The 17216-nt window shown below is 37.4% G+C and overlaps 3 protein-coding genes across 3 annotated transcripts; 2 read left to right on the forward strand and 1 right to left on the reverse strand.

The window, feature by feature from the left end:
* The first annotated feature begins 568 nt into the window (after positions 1–568).
* Positions 569–9887, forward strand: LOC114733398 (katanin p80 WD40 repeat-containing subunit B1 homolog). The gene is made up of 18 exons (XM_028920859.1): positions 569–696; positions 906–1036; positions 1870–1987; positions 2088–2314; positions 3396–3498; positions 4103–4173; positions 4609–4683; positions 4769–4912; positions 4997–5216; positions 5349–5768; positions 6110–6169; positions 6250–6368; positions 6590–6715; positions 7183–7257; positions 7393–7505; positions 8377–8493; positions 8580–8648; positions 9211–9887. The coding sequence occupies exons 1-18, from the start codon at positions 669–671 to the stop codon at positions 9272–9274; spliced, it is 2280 nt and encodes a 759-aa protein (XP_028776692.1). The 5' UTR covers positions 569–668; the 3' UTR covers positions 9275–9887.
* A 608-nt stretch (positions 9888–10495) lies between these two features.
* On the reverse strand, positions 10496–12324 carry LOC114733403 (protein SLOW GREEN 1, chloroplastic). The gene has a single exon (XM_028920862.1). The coding sequence runs from the start codon at positions 12187–12189 to the stop codon at positions 11179–11181; it is 1011 nt and encodes a 336-aa protein (XP_028776695.1). The 5' UTR covers positions 12190–12324; the 3' UTR covers positions 10496–11178.
* An 829-nt stretch (positions 12325–13153) lies between these two features.
* Positions 13154–16449, forward strand: LOC114733404 (uncharacterized). Its single transcript, XM_028920863.1, has 8 exons — positions 13154–13589; positions 13676–13763; positions 14002–14087; positions 14652–14730; positions 14878–14937; positions 15608–15729; positions 15816–15887; positions 15994–16449. The coding sequence occupies exons 1-8, from the start codon at positions 13276–13278 to the stop codon at positions 16094–16096; spliced, it is 924 nt and encodes a 307-aa protein (XP_028776696.1). The 5' UTR covers positions 13154–13275; the 3' UTR covers positions 16097–16449.
* The last annotated feature ends 767 nt before the right edge of the window (positions 16450–17216 follow it).

Here is a 17216-nt window from a genome sequence, read left to right on the forward strand (position 1 = left end):
ACAGCACAGATCGTGAAAGCGCCTCTTTCTCTCTCCCTGAAGTCTTTCGTAGTTGCTGGGTCCCTACTCCGTCTTTGTTCTTTGGCAATCTCACAGATCTTCACTCCTCAGGCAAATGCTTTGGTGCTGTTGGAAGCTGAGAAGGAAGCGAAGCTCTGGCTTCTTGGCTTAGGGCACTGGCATTACGCCCGGTACCGCAATAACTCGATGCTTATGCCACACTCTGGGGATGTGTGTGGTGAATTTGTGCAGTTTAATTGTGAAGTAACAGCCAGAACAAGTGAAAAAAGAGCGAGCAAAAGTGAATGAATGGTTTTGGGTTACTTGTTTGTGTTGTCTGAAGCAAACTCTTCTCTTTCTGCGAAAGAAAATAAAATATTCCTTTGAAATTAAGGTTAGGTTTGCGTTTGTAGTTTTCCAGTCTTTCTGTTCTTGCTTCATTTTGATCTGTTGGTGCACCTAAACGGTTGAAATTTTGAACACCATTTACTGAAAAAATCTCGGTTCTTTGAAGGGTAGCAGATAGTGTAGTGGGCGGCGAAGATCTGGGGATCTTAGTGGACCCAAAAGATCGTTTGAGTGTTTGGAGTTCCGGATTGCTGTTCCTTTCTCAGCTGCAATTGCTAGGGTTTTCATTTCCTGTATATTGCAGTATTATTTGTTAGCCAATGAGTACCAAACGCGCTTACAAGCTACGTATCCTTTGCGTTTTGAGTTACCGAATTGTTTTCCCCCCTCCAGTAATGCTCATGCTTTTTGATCTGTACACTTGTCCTTCAGCTATGGGGTTGTTTACCTGGCCTCTTGGTTTAGATCTCTTTGCAAGTCCATGTGCTATACTTTTTCATATGCTAAACTTGCTGGCATTAAGTGATAATCAGTTGTCCTTGACAAGAATTGTGCAGAGGAATTTGTGGCTCATGCTTCCACTGTTAATTGTCTCAAAATTGGAAGGAAATCATCCAGGGTTCTTGTAACTGGAGGAGAAGATCACAAGGTCAATCTTTGGGCTATTGGGAAACCTAATGCGATACTGGTTCGTACTCCTGATACTTTTCTTCCCACATTTGTATTATTAGTATTATCTTCTCTCTCTGTTTTTTTTTTTTAATTGTTTTACTCGATACGAAATATAAAGATTTTCTGTCACATATGCTTTGCGTATTTTTCTTTGCCTTTCCTTTCTTGACGATGTGCTAGGCTGCTAACGTGGGGCATCCACATTTTGTTTTTGGCCTATCAATTCATAATTGAAATTTGATTTTAATTCTTCAAGAGTTGTTGGATGCTCACAGTAACGACGAACTTAGTTGAAGGGTGCTTGGAGGGTTTTGCATGAGAATTAGAGGGTTTTCTAGGTAGTATGGTATCCAATTAGATCTTGAAGGGTAACATTGTGATCATCTTCATTTTTCTGTAATCATTGTCTTCACAGTTTCTAAGGTCGATTGTACATAGTGTCAGCCATATGTTTTAACTCCTGCTCATAAATGCTTAAGAACAATAGTTTTCTGCCATCTGGCATGTGTATCTGTGGTGGACTATAGGCGATTTCTCCATTGTGCTCCTTGCGTGCTGGATTTTGGTGTGTTTGGTTGGACCGAAATGCATGAATTCCAAGAACTTTAAAGAAATTTTCATGTCTTGAAGCTATCACAGGACTGTACTGTCCATTTGGGATCTTTGTTTTCTTTGGCTAATGGAATTTTATCCTTGCTTTTATATTGCTACATTAGGGGACAAATATCTTATTCCTTGCACTCTTGCTTTCTTCTCCTGCTTGTTAATTACAACAACTTATTGTTTGACATAGAAAAGAATGGCCAATGTGTACCATTTTTAGTTAAAGAGTTGTGTCTCCTTCTGCAGAGTCTGTCAGGACATTCAAGTGGAATAGATTCTGTAAGTTTTGATTCCTCTGAAGTTTTGGTAGCTGCAGGAGCTGCAAGCGGGACTATCAAACTCTGGGACTTAGAGGAGGCAAAGAGTATGCAGCTGATTGATATTTTCTTTTATGATCTTAAAACTTGGTATCTTTGATTCATTTAATAATTTGAATCTGTGGCTTGTGATGTGTTTTTGGGTAGTTGTCCGCACTCTTACGGGTCATAGGTCCAACTGTACATCAGTGGATTTCCATCCTTTTGGAGAGTTCTTTGCATCTGGCTCTCTGGACACAAATCTTAAAATATGGGACATCAGAAAGAAGGGCTGTATCCACACATACAAGGGCCACACTCGAGGAGTTAATGCAATTAGGTTTACCCCAGATGGACGTTGGGTGGTGTCAGGTGGAGAGGACAATTCTGTGAAGGTATGTACTATTGCTTTTCTTAACGCATGATACTTATTTGGCAATTGAATTTTTCCCTATGATCTGCATTGTTTTTGGCTCAACTTGCTTATACAATCAAGTAAAAAAATGTATGCTGTTATTGAAAAAATATCAAAATATTATTGTATATCAAATAATTTGAGATGATTTGGCCAAAAAAGGCGTGACACTGAAGTAAACAGTTTTACTAGGAAGTGACAATAGTTACATGCTACATTTCCTGCTGAATACTGATTGTGGCGAACCATGTACAAGACAGCAGTGACGGTGAACAGATTACACTGCAGGGTACGTAGATCATAGAATGGAGGCTGATGGGTAAGCTGAGAAAAGTGCAGGGTCAATTTGTGTGGACAATTAATCAAAAGATAAGAGTGATGTTTAAATTTCTATTATGTAAGACCCATATGCTTTTACTATGAAATAATGACTTATAAAGAGGGAACACATAAAGTCAGTGGTGGGTCAGAGCAGGACAGTGAGAGAGATTATCTAGTCAGATGGGATTTTATGCGAATGGCTATAGCTTCCCTCATAATCAATACGCTTATGTGAATGGCTACAACTTGCATTGTGATTTGCGGAAGTAGAAGCTTGTGATCACTGACTGCAACACTCTGTAATATTTTGAAATTTGTTTCTATGGTACTTAATCCATGGTAATGACACTCTATTAAGTTTTGGAGGACCTGTAGGTGGAGGACGCTTCTGATGCCTCCACACCCTCCCCCCCCCCCCCCCCAAAAAAAAAAAAGAAGAAGCTATTGTCAGATTCTTGGTACCTTTATTTAGAGAATCTTGTGTATTAATGATCTACTCATTTTGATTTCCTCGCAGTTCTGTAGTATGTGTGTTCTGGAAAAAAGCTTGTGAAATTCATGTCTTCCTGAGTCATTTCCTTTGTGTATATCTTGTAAAGGGGCAACTTAGAATGCATGAATTTTGATACCATTTTATAAACTATGGTTAATGCACATGGCTGTAACCAAATACTGTACTTTAGTGGCGAACGGAAATCTAAGGATATGTTTGATGAAAAGTATAATCTATGTTTTTGCAGTTGTGGGATCTGACTGCGGGGAAACTCTTGCATGATTTTAAATGTCATGAAGGCCAAATACAGTGTATAGATTTTCATCCCCATGAGTTTCTGCTTGCAACAGGTTAGTCTTGCTTCTCTAATAAAGTGAATGCCTTAATTAGCAACTCTTTCATATCTCCTGCTCCAATGAAGTACTCTTAACAAATCTATTGTATGCTTCTCAGCACTTTAGTTAGTAACATCTGTGCTTCTATTCTTATACTACTTAATTAATGGAAGAATGCTGCATTATTAAAGGGCTACTGATGCCATTTAACGTGAAACTATCCGTAGAAGAAGGCATCCTCTTTCTTAATGTTACCATATATGGATGATATTTTTCTTAACATCATTTGTTATTGATATTATTTCTTCTGTGATCAAAATTCATAATGTTTGTGTGTGGCCAAGGATTTATTTATTGTTGGAAGATGTTGTTCTTTATACTTTTTTATGCAAGAAGATTGTTAGAGAGGAAAGAGATCAGATCCAATGAGGGAAGGATAAGATGCCCTGGCCCTCGCGTCCCATGCAGTGCTGTGCATTCTGTTTGCATCTGTATAGTTTTATAATTATCTAATTTATTGGTATTATTTTCTGTTAGAAAGCTTCTGTTATGCTGTTTATTTTCCAACTTCGAGCGAGAGTATATTTAATTTAACTGATTATTCCTTTCCCATGCCTAGGTTCTGCTGATAGGACAGTAAAATTTTGGGACCTTGAAACCTTTGAGCTTATTGGTTCTGCTGGTCCTGAGGTACATTCTGTTATGTCAATCCTACAATTTTTCCCTTGTTGATCAAGTGTTGGAGATTGCGTGTCATTATGCATCTATTTCAATTGTTATTTGGTTTTAGTTAAGGCTTATTTGTAAGTTAATTTTTTGGATGAGCTTGTGTGTTTAGGACTAGCTTGAGCGTTCTATTTAAATCAGGATAAAGTTAGTTTAAATTTTAAATTTGGTTTGGATAGATTTGTCCGTCTTTGAGAATTTGATATTGAGAATCAATCTGTTACATTAGGAGTCTACTCTCGTTTTGTCCTATATATATGTGCATGGTGGCCATTTCATAAAATAAGTTTTGATGATTATTAATCCTTGATCTTCTACATCCAGTTTAGGATCATTAATGCTTAAGACAAATTTGTACTTTAGAAGGGTTTCGTAATATCTGCCTCCATTGAATTGTAGACAACTGGAGTGCGTTCAATCACCTTCAGTCCGGATGGAAGGACCCTGCTTTGTGGTTTACATGAGAGTTTGAAGGTAAGCTCCTTTTCTTTCTAGTTATTCTGTTTGAGGTAAGTATTTATTGAGGCGACAATGTCCTTATTGTTTTTTTTTTGGGTAGGTCTTCTCTTGGGAACCGATAAGGTGCCATGACATGGTGGATATAGGTTGGTCTAGATTGTCTGATCTTAATGTTCACGAGGGAAAGCTTCTTGGCTGCTCATACAACCAGAGTTGTGTCGGAGTCTGGGTTGTAGACATCTCGGTATTAAACTAGTTTTTCAGAGATGGTCATATATGGTACCATATAATGCATTGCGTATCTTAACCTTTCTGATCTTCCATGCAGCGTATAGAACCATATGGCCCTAGTGACAAAAACAGACTAAATGGTCATTCAGAAACTAAATCCTCAAGTGGGAATATATCTGTGCTGAGTGAGAATACAGCTAAGGCCAGGCTATCTGTTTCACAAAATACAGATCCATTACAGAAGGAAACAAAATCTCTTGGAAGGCTGTCAGTTTCTCAAGATTCAGATCCTGTGAAGGAGGGGAAACATTTGGCATGTATGTATCCTTTCCCTTCTCAAAACACTTAATATTTATCTTGTTTGATTCTCTCTGGTTCTGGACTACCTGGATCAGATTGTGGATTGATGACTATGCTTACTCATCTCTTGTTTTATGATCTGCTTGAAGCCACAGGAAGTGCACCTAGTACCCCTCAGAGGATCAGTTTGAACTCTGGCTCCAAAACCGTATCTGGTAGTCTGGCAAATGTGTCTAATACAATAGCTCAGAAAAGGAGCTCATTGAAATCTCATTCAACCTCCAATGTTCCAAATATCAATAAATCAGATATTGTACCTGTGATTGTTCCCAGATCTAGTGTAAGGTCAGAGCCGGTGGCTGAGCCTAGAAAAGATGTTGGTATTTCTGGAAGAATGATGCAATTCTCGTTGCAGTCAAAGGCAGCAGATTTACATAACTTATCAAACAGAGATGAAGTGGATAAGCCCCATATTGCCCCTGTATCTGAGCCTGCAGCTTCTATGGGTGGTCCATTGAGTACTGTTGCGGATAAAAAATTCTTTCCTCCTGCTGTAAGCTTAACTCAAGGTATCTCTGAATTCTTAAAAAGCCTTAAATCATGCCTATATCAGTATTGGCAAACATTCCCTCCGAAGTTGTTCCTCATGTGATGAGGATGCATTGTCAAAAAAAAAAAAAAAATCATCTGTTAGCATGTTGATTGGTAACTTGTATAGGCATTGCATATAAGGATACAACGAGACTAAGCGTGGCACATACTTTAAACCAGCCTGTGTAACTCAATTCCCAAGCAGAACTTGATGTAAAGGACTTCTGCATGTAGCATCATGTTGTCATTGTTATAACGTTTGGCATGCATTCATTATTGCGAATCTGGATGTTTCACTCATTAAGCTGTCTCTTTACAGATGAAAATCGAGGTCCGAAAGTGAACAGAGATTTTGTTTCTGTTGATGGACAAAAAGGAGGTACCTTTGTTCTGATATATTGGTGATGGCTATATATCTTCTCCGAGAATGTCTTCTTAATTTTAAACTCCAACTTGTAGGAAGAATACGTTCATTTATGAATTTGGAGAAGAGAGAAAGGTCTCTTAATTACGAGGCTCCAACCTCTGGAATCTCTCATGGAAGGACATCATCAGTTCACCTGCCAACTTTCAATGGAGTATGATTCTTTCTATTATCTTTGGTTTTCACACTTTGATATGTATGTTGATCAATTTGGATATTGTTCAACAGTAGTTTAGAAGATTCATAGCTCTCACTTATATTTTGGCTTCGATATGGCTTCATACCTTAATACTTGAATGGGAAGGAAAATAAATGTTACTGGTTTAATCAAATTATTTAATATTAGATTGGCTACTTATCCCTCAAATTTAACAGAGGGGACATTCAACAATGACTGAGAAGGCTACAGTCTCTGCTAGTGATGAAGATGCTATTGCCGATCTGATGGAGCAGCATGACCAATTTCTTAGTTCAATGCAGGCTCGTTCAAGCAAGTTACAGGTTTTGATAAATGAATTTGAAATTCTAATGAATAATTTCATTTTATTCGACACCTATCTTTCTAGATGTAATTTTATTTTAAGTAAGAAGACTTTTTGATGTTTTATTCTGTCAAAGCCTCATAGTTTGGGGAAGGTAATCTGAATGGCCCATCAGGTTGTTTGGATATTTGAATGAATCATGAAGTGCTTTAAATCTGGTGTATTGGCTTTTGGCCTATAACTAGAATTCTTTCAGGTTCTTAAATTTGATCTTGGTCTGTTACGGTGAATTGTAATAAGCAGCATCAATAAATCAATACACAATAAAAATGTATAGAAAGTCGCCTAATTCATAATCAATTTTACTTCTTGCTGTGTGTGGGGCCTATTGTCCAGTGTAGATGTTAATGTTTTTCAAAACTAAATAAGTATCATGTCTATTGCCAGTTAAAACTGCGCTGAACCTTGTTAGAAATTTTGTTGCAGGCGGTCTTCAGATATTGGGAAAGGAATGATGTTAAGGGGGTTATTGGTGCAATGGAGAAAATGGACGATCATGCTGTGAGAATTTAGTTACTTGTGCTCTCAATTTATATTCTCTTATTGTTTTGCATTATTAACTGACATCTTTGATTCAAATGTTATTGTCGAGCACAAATTGAAACTATGGTGGTATTGTCTTCCTGTTAATTCCAGGTCATTTCTGATGTTGTAAGCATTATAATGGAGAAAATTGATATTGTTACTCTTGATATATGCTCCAGCCTTCTGCCACTTCTAACTGGCCTTCTTCAAAGTGAATTGGATAGGTAAGCATGGTCTCTTCTGTTTGATACAAAGATAAGCACGCTTAATACGTAGTGTTAGTGCAACAACGCATGCTCAACAAGATATGCCTGGCATATATTATAACTTGCCATTTGTATATTAACAAAAGCAAAATTAAAGCTATATGTATATTTTTACGTGTGGATCGTTACTTGTTTAGTACATTAATGCCATCTCCACTTGTAGAACATTTAATAACCTTATCTGTTGAAGAACTTGACAGTGAAACCAAGCCGTCCAATCTCTGCATACCTGAAATTGAAATTCCTGTAGCTGTGTGTGTGTGTGTGTGTGTCACTCTCTCTCTCTCTCCCCCCCAATCAGGGGGTTCTTTGAGCTGCATAGGTTGCAATGAGCTTTGACGCACTAGTAGTTAAACTGATGTCTGAATCCTTTCTTCCTGTTTGGCCTATCCTTCTTTGGCCCAAAAGACATGATAATTATGCTGTTCCTGACATTGTAATGGAACAGACACCATGACGAGATGATTAATAATTGCAACAACTTTGAATGAAGGAATGATAGGAAGCAATTAAACAGTTAGCCCTATAATCTTCTTCCTTATCCAAGCTCTACCCCCCCCCCCCCCAAAAAAAAAAAAGAACCAAAAAGGCCTTTCCAACCAACTTTTTTTTGGGCTGAGAAACAGACCTTGGATCAAACTCTTCCTAGAAGTTAGCTAGGCAGACCCCTCTCAATGAATAGTGACATAGCACCGGCAGCTCTTCCTTGACATATATAACTTGACTCGCCACCTTGTGTTTTAACTCCTTTAGAGGACTCTTGTATATTTGCATCCATAAATCATAATTTCATATATTTAGTTGCATCTTGACTATTTAATATACGCAGGCATTTAGGAATATCCTTGGAAATGCTGTTGAAGCTGGTCAGAACATTCGGTCCAGTAATTTATTCAACTCTATCGGCTACAGCATCTGTTGGCGTGGATATTGAGGCGGAGCAAAGGTAGGTTTCAGACTCTATCTTGGGTACTTTCTCCTTGAAATACATCTCATTCTAATCAGGAGCTTTTGTGTTTTTAATGGATTCAGGCTTGAACGTTGCAACCTTTGCTTCATAGAGCTTGAAAAAGTAAAACGTATATTGCCTTCTTTTACGAGGTAACTATTTAAAGTCTTGGTTTCGGAGGATATGTGCTTTCTGATCCTTGAAAGATAAATTCCTTGATTAGATGTGCTTGGAACATCCCAAAAGTGCTTTTAAAAAACACTTTTCTGCAAATCGAGGGGTATTTAGATGGAAACGAAGCCATAATTTTAGGTGATTTCACGGTATATGAAATAAATATGTAACGGAGTTTGTCTCGATTTGTAAAAAAATGCTTATAAAAAGCACTTTTGTAGGAATCCAAACACCTTTTTGACAAATTCCGCTATATATTTACTTCGTATACCGTAATATCATGGTTTGATTTTTACTCAAACACCCCTAGGTCATCAAATCTTAGCAGCAAACAAATCCAATTTTGGAAGTTCTAATGCATCTAGATTGAGAAATGGGTTGGTACTTGGTACGAAACAAATGGCTTTTGAGGATCAAGTAGTCAAGGAACTTATATTTGAGGATTAATTAAAAAAGAAAAATACTATTCTTGTTATATTTCGTTTTTAGCCAGTTCTGGCCGGTCTAATTTCCTCTTTTTGTCGACCCTTTTTACCGTAGAAGAGGAGGCTCGATTGCAAAGTCTGCACAAGAGTTGAATCTGACTCTTCAGGATGTTTCATGATTCGGACGGAGTGATTTATTGTGTGAATTCAATTATTTATACCCACTGATTTTTCGGTTGCTTCTTGTGGGGGTTTGTGCATTTTTAAAAGACTTGAGCCTCTCCTTCTGGCACCGAATGGTATGAAGCCGTGTCTCACTTGGGCTGAAACCCCTGACCTTTATGTACATTTCGTGCTCTTCTCTTCAAATTCCATGATAACTGGAGGCACTGATTCTGATACCAACTAATTTGGGGAAGACGAAGAGGAAGAGCCGTGTTACGTTACCCTCATGCCTGCTGGTTGCACAGTTCTGACTGACGTGAAAATCTCACCATCTGACAGCTAACCCTATTATGTAGCACCAAATCCTTACGACTATGTAATCATAACATATCATATTTTTATTTAAAGCTTGATGCACATGTTGGCGTGAATTTATTGAACAAGCCACGAAGTACAATTTTATGTTCCTCGAGAAATGATTGCTGAGCTTTGCCCCCTCACGAGCAGATTCATACACCTGGCCTTTTGAATGCGTACTATATGTTCATATTTTAGTATTCAGAGAAAACACATGATGAAATATGTTATGGTGCTTGCAAAGTATGTATTGCTGTTTTTGGTTCTTATTTTCGTAGTAAATTAATGATTAAAGTGGGATGATATACTCTCAATTTGTTTTTTTTTTCTTTTTTAAATTTTGGGCCTGTTCTCAAAGCTAGAAGGAGCCCTTTCCAGCGGCAGGAAATTTAGGTCGCGTATTGGGTACTTGTTTTTAATCTATTTTGACACGCAAGATGATTTAACTAATTTATAATTTATTTAGTAAAGCATCTGAGTATTTCATAGTTTTTCTAATGAAAACAAATGAATATACTGACTAATTTGTGATACAATTCAAATATGTTTAATTATAGGCTACATTAAATATAAATTAAATATAAGTATTTAGGCTGTATTGTCCTCTATCTTAATTTTGTTAACAATTACAGATATGGTGGAACAAAAGGAAGAAATTCTCATCAGTAACTGTCCTCCATTTTGAAAACTAAAGAACAGTTTTCAGTTTTGTAACTGTAACTTGATATAAATTATTTTTACTCTTTTCTGTTAACTTTGTTTAGAAAAATGTAACCTTGAACTCTTATTTATTGTTGTTACACAAAGTGTGCGAGGGGGCAAATGGCATAATTTGATGATATTTTTGCCAAGTTTCATATGAATGGAATAAAAAGGACTCAGGAGGAAACTATAAATTGGATTCTAAATACAGAAATACAACACTGAGATGATTAAAGCAAAACTGAAACTTCCACAGTACATGTTCAGTGAGTAATCTCAAATCCCAATCAAGTTTCTAACTCTTAAGAACCAGCCCCTCTAAAATATCGAAATAACGATAAACATGATACCAGTCAAAACATACCAAGGAAACAAACCAACTTGTTTAAAGAATATTTTCCCGTGAGAAAAGAAATGAAGGAGCCAGAGATTGAATTCATTCAGGAATATACTTTCATTTCGTTTTCTCTTTTTCAATCAATCATTAAGCTAAAGGCTTGAGAGAGTGATCTGGATCTAAACGAGTTTAGAATGACCTTTTCTTGATGTTTGCAAAGTACTAAGGCGGCTAAAAAATGGTAAAAAGGTGCTATAAGAACTTCTGATATAGAATGTCACTATTACCGCAAGTTGCTCATTCATCTCAGCACAAGATCTCATCAATCGTAACTATAAATCTTATCCTTATTTCTAACTCAGTAAACTGCATAAGTTGGCTCTAATCCAACCAGCATTTAGTGTACTACATAAAGAATTCAACAGAGGTGTGGATTCACCTGAAACTCAGACACAGCTTTGGAGCAAAACCTGTCTTCTTATCATTATTCCTCTATAGTCTGAATGCCAAACCATCTCTAATTTAGTTCTCATCGGTGCCAAAAAGTTTAAGCCTTGACAGAGGTGATCTCAAGTATCCCTCAACCTCAAATTTCTTTGGCGATAATTCCCTGTACTTGGCGAACTGTTCCCTTGCCTCCTCATTCTTATCAAGCAAACTATAAATCATACCCCGACAAAAGTACGGCCTAAAATCGTTGGGGTCCTCCTTTGTTAGTTGTTGATACATGTTCATAGCTTCCTCCACATTCTTTTGCAAAAATTGTATCTGTGCCATTATCAATCGGACATCCCGAGCTTCCTTCGCCTTGTTTTTCTCCTCAGCAATCCTCAAAGCTTCTTCCAACCGCTGAATCACTGCTTCACCTTCTCCACAACGATCCATCAACAAAGCATTTTCAAACAATGCTTCAAAAGATAAGGGATTCACAGTCAAAAGTTGTTCATAAAGGTCACGGGCATTCTCATGGTCCCCCATCTCGCTCAATAATCTCGCCATAAGGAACTTCCATTCCGTTTCCTCCGGCTGTGCAGAAACCAAGCGTTTCAAAATCTTCAAAGCCTCCTCGTCATCACCATTCTCCAGCTTCTGCTGCAAAAGAGATTTCAAAGCATCAACAGCTTCGGCATTCGTTTCAAGAAACTCCGACAAAGGCGATGACGTTTCATCTCCCTGCTTCCCTCCCTCACTTCCCTTATCTTCTTCGAGAACCTGAGATTGTTCAGTAACAGAAACCGGAGACTCGGCCCTGGCAGGCAACTGAAAGGACTTCCCAATCATAGCCGCCGAAGCAGCAAAAAGAACTGCAGCTCCAGCAAAACTTTTGAGAGCAATGAGGCAACTGCCACCTCCACGAGTAGGACCATTGGGAGAACAAGCGCGAACGGTAATTCGAGAAACGGAGGGAGAAGTTCGAAGAATTGGCGATGCGAATCGAATACTTTGAGGAGATGGAGGCTTCGAAGAATTGAAATTGCGACAGAAGAGAGAGGATGAGGAAGTAGAAGAAAGAGTGGCTAAGGTTGAAGACATTGTGGTAGGCGGAGAGAACAAAGCAATGTGAGATATTGCGGAGAGAGGAAGAGGAAGAAGAGGGTTAGGTTGAGGTTGAGGTTGAGGTTTTGGGGTTTCCACACAGAGAGGTGGTGGTCGAATGGGTGCCGCTTGCTCCTTGAGGTCTTCATCAGTTCAAATTTTAGAATTAGAGGAAACCGAGGTCAAATCTGTCATTTGGACTTTTTAAAGTTTTCTCACGTTTATTTAATCATTAATTAGTAGTCTTATTCTTACGGCTTTGAGGTGTCGGTCGAAGAAATACATGAGAAATCACACTTAAAGACCATCTAAAATCATTAATTATAGTTAAAGCCCAAAATTTTGGAAATTGTTTTAAAAGTGACTAAGGTCTTATTTGCAATTAATTTTTTTATGGGATGACTTTTGTCCCTCATCGAAATAAATGGGATTTTTTTAATCTAAAAGGCTATTCAAAAAAGAGAACCACACGGAGGATAAAAAGATTAGAACCTCTTTTTATACAAATCAATTAATCTCTCATGCCTCATTTGGTAGCAGTGAAGTGGGCAAAGAGAAGTGAAAGTGGAAATAAGATCAGTGAAGAAACATGAGGTGTCCGTATCAATTTTGATATTGTTAAATTTTTCAATGAAAACAAATTTTAGCATAATTTTTTTCCCATCTATTACCAGAAACTCTGTCACGTAATCGAATGCTAAAAACATGTCGACGTATTAATGTTGAAATTGGTATTTGGTATAATTATCTATGACGCGAGTTATTCTTGCTTGCTCATGTTACCATTAGAAAGGAGAAACAATTCTGTTCAGTGATTTGCACTGCATTTTCTAAGTTCACCAGTATTGGAGTGAATGATTCTAGTTTCCGCTCTATTTCTCCAATCACAACATTTTTGTTCAAACGTATACTTGTAATCATTCGAATTTCCTCCATAATATTCTCCGGCAAAAAATCTAATAAGGGGGAAAAATCAGGGTAGCCAAATCCGGGGAGAAAATTTCACTCTTTTCCAGTGTCTTGTGATTTTGACGCAAAACGCAATCAAGCCTGGCATTCCGGGAGTGTATGTAGTCCGGAGAGATGAGCTCAAGCAGTGGTTTTTGCTCTTGCCGTTGCTTTCCCAACGCGGATTCCAACTCTTATCTTTCTTCCTTCGCGTTTTCGCCCCACTCCTCCGTTGTCTCTGTTAAGTTTCTTCCTCGAAGTTTGAGGCCTCTTCAAGTTTCTGCTTCTTCTTCCTCCTCCGATGATAATCCTCAGAGTTCTACAAGTGGAAGTAACCAACACATCAAAGGTTCAGGAACCAGTGCGAGAGGTCGCAGATTGCTTAGAATTCGTGAAGAGAAGCGGCAACGGGAACATGACCGAGTTCACAATTACCCTTCTTGGGCCAAGTCCTCATTCCCCCCTTTCCTGCTGCGTTCTTTTCAAAGTCATAATTATTGGTGCCTGCCTTTACAAATAATTGCTTCTCTTTCAGAGTCCTCGAAGATGCCTGTAAAGATGATGTTGAGCTCCGTGCTGTTCTTGGAGACAGTATTGGCAACCCTGAACTAATGAGGAAACGGGTATGATAATTATTGGGTCCTTCTGGGTAGTAATTTGTGTATTTCATCTCCTTTTATGTCCAAAAGGCGAGGGTGCCTTGACTTTTCATTCCAAAATGGAGGAAATAGTGGTGGTTAATGCGATAACTTAAGTTCTACTAATGGGGATTGGCAAGTTTTGCGAACATTTCATGCTTACTAAACACCTTGTTTTGTTGGTACTGTGTTTGGAATGTTAATAAATCTGGTTGTGTTGCAGGTAGAAGACAGAGTCCGGAAGAAGGGCAGAGACTTTCATAAATCCAAAACAGGCTCTGTGCTTGCTTTCAAAGTCAGCTTTAGAGAGTAAGAACGTTAGATGCTCTTTCTTTTCATTTTATCTTTTTTATCCCCTCCACTTCCTGTCTCTCAATCTCATATATCTCTTATCTACATGCGTGTGTACTTTTATATGTCGTAATGCCAAACTGACTGATAGTGAAATATGAGACTGGACTTTTGAAAGGATAAATTGAAGATCACTGCTGCTGTATTTAATATTTATATCGAGCAAAAGTGGTTCTTGTAAGAATCCACACGCACATAATTACATAGGAAAAATATTGTGATGAATTATTGGTTCGATTCAAGTGATGTAACCAATATGACAGTTAACCATACTTATAAGAAAAACCCAATTATTGTCAACAAAGCGGATGCTTCTTGTAACTTTATGGCTCTTTAAGGTTTTTTCAACCATACATATAGGAAGAATCCTACTAGATAAATAAAGGCAAGCGAAGATGGCCTGGGCACACCTATATCATGATTTGAATGCCTTTGGCGTCACTGTCAGTACTATGTGATAAAAATTGTTTGCATATTTGGAAACCTTCTATCACACTCTCTCTCATGCCATGCCTCTTGCAGCTTCAACCCGGTTGATTCGTTCATATGGTTTGAATTGTTTGGATCACCATCTGATCGGGACATTAATCTGATTGGTAGTGTAAGTGTTTAATTTAGCAAGTTTACCCTTCTTATTTTTGTTGGGGAGTGGCAACATGCTTTATATGCATTGCTGCATTGATGCTGCCACATGGTTGCATTTACTCCTGAAAATGTTACTGCCTGAGACATGTCAACATGCATGCAGGTTATTCAATCTTGGTATGTTATGGGTCGCCTTGGTGCCTTCAATTCTTCTAATTTGCAGGTAAGGTCATGCTTTCTTTCCCTCACTATTGATGTATTTGTTTGTTGATCTCTTTCAAATGCAACTGGCTCAGTTGCTGTCTGAGTATCATATTCTTCCTGGTGCAAAATTTATGACGACTATGTCCAACTTAATCCATGATAGATCCATGAAAATGTGGTCATGGATGCAATTCCTCAAACTACATTCCAACAGGAGTGTTCATCTAAGAAATGCTAGATAGCATACTATATTTGACATTGAGAGGTAAATATAAATGCCCCAATGTACGGGACAGGTTGTTGTATTGTTTATGGTGCTGAGTGTGTGCATCTGCTGTATTTTGTTCTTTCTGCTGGTTTGAGTAATTTTTGGTATTAAGGAGACATTTTTTATGTTTGTGGAATGCATCTGTGTGAATTGCAGCAGAATATGTTTGAGCTTATGACCTGTCATATTTGAATTTAGATCTTGCAAAGTAATGTATATTCTAGAGACACTGAATACGATACATTCTGCTAAATGTGACAAATTCTCCTGCATGAAATTTCTTTTTTATTCTCTGCTTAACACGAAGACTGACGAGTATGAGTTGACTGCTTCAGCTTTGCTTTGTTATGTGATTGTCATCCATTCCTGCCTGTACTTGATACCTCTAACAAATAATTGAAGCATCTTAACTTGTTGGCAGCTGGCAAATTCGTCCGTGGAGTATGATCCTCTCTATGATGCAGAGAAGGGTTTCAAAGTGATGCCATCATCCTTCCATGATATAGGTGACATCGAGTTTCAAGATAACTGGGGACGTGTTTGGTATATCCTCCAGGACACTGATCTTTTGTAAAATGTTCTAGATTACCATCATTAGAACGTGATCAAACTATGAACATCTCTTATAGGGTTGACCTGGGCACGTGTGATTACTTCGCGATTGATGTACTCCTCAATTGCCTAACTTCCTTAAGCTCAGAGTAAGTTGAAATGACCAGAGGGAAACAGGGTAGAAAAGTCTGTCCAATCATATGTGTGAAGAAACTCCTCTCTTAAATTATGATTGACCTTTACTTTCTATGGCAGATATCTGGGTATCCAACAGGTAGTTTTTGGTGGACGTAGCATGGGCGATTGGGAAGAGGGAATGACGAATCCTGACTATGGTTACAAATACTTCAGGATCTAAACTGGGCTTTAATCACTTGGTTTTGCTAGTTATTTCAGTACAGCTGAATTTATATCTCTTCCTTTCACTATCCTCGGTTCCGAGTGGCTCGATTTGGTCAACAGGACAGAAAGCTGGAGGTTCAGCAAAAATATGCATTGAGCTGTGCAATATTTACTTTTCTTCTGCTGCTGCTATTTTCAGGGGGGTTAGTGGGTGTTGTTGAGGGGTGCCAGTCAAGTATTTTGAGGCTCTAATCTCTTGGGTAACATGATCTATTTTGCTGTGTGATTATTATGACAGATTTTGTGTCGTCAAACTCAATACATATCAGTTCTTATGAGAAGTTACAATGGCACTATTTGCTTTTTACTTCAATGATGGATCAAAGTAGCTGCATCAGAATTGGACAGAGAGTAGACGCAAGTCTAGTAAATGCTCATTTTGTCGTTTGAGTCATTGATTAACGTTGACAATATTCTTCACTTGGCTTTTACTTGACCTTTTTTACTTTGCGAAACTTCATTTCTTTAAAAATAAAAAAGGTCTTGAAATAAAAATGAAAATAAAAACATGTGATAATCTCAAATAATCATTGAGAATTGATAATCATCAAAGTATATGCTTCTCCGGTACTTAATATATGACTTAATTGTTGAGTTGATTTTAGTTCTAAATATAAGACTTATTTCTTATATTTTAATTTTTTCTAACTTATTCTATAGATACTCTGTCAATCATAATCAAATAAAAGAGTATAAAAGATATTAAGAAAGATGATTATGGTATTTTAGGAAAAACATATTATATTTTTTTATAATTAACTAATTAACTTAATTTTTTTAATTTAATCAAATTAGTTAAATAGGTCTTATATTAAAAACCGAAGGAGTAAAATTTATAAAATGTCATACTATTCATAAATTATGCATAGCTTTTCAGGCGCCAAATAGGAATCCCACACTTAGTGTTTAAAAACATAGCTAAATATCAAGAAATATAATTGTAAAACACGATACTTTTTTTCTCAACAAATGTACTTTATGCTTAATATTATTTGAATAAATAAATTGAATTATTTAAGTTGGTTATTTCAAATAAAGGTATAATTTTTAATTTTATCAAATTCTGCGAGGATAGT

The sequence above is a fragment of the Neltuma alba genome, unplaced genomic scaffold (genome assembly GCF_004799145.2).
Source record: "Neltuma alba isolate B1F8T4 unplaced genomic scaffold, ASM479914v2 tig00012996_pilon, whole genome shotgun sequence".
NCBI classification, from domain to species: domain Eukaryota; kingdom Viridiplantae; phylum Streptophyta; class Magnoliopsida; order Fabales; family Fabaceae; genus Neltuma; species Neltuma alba.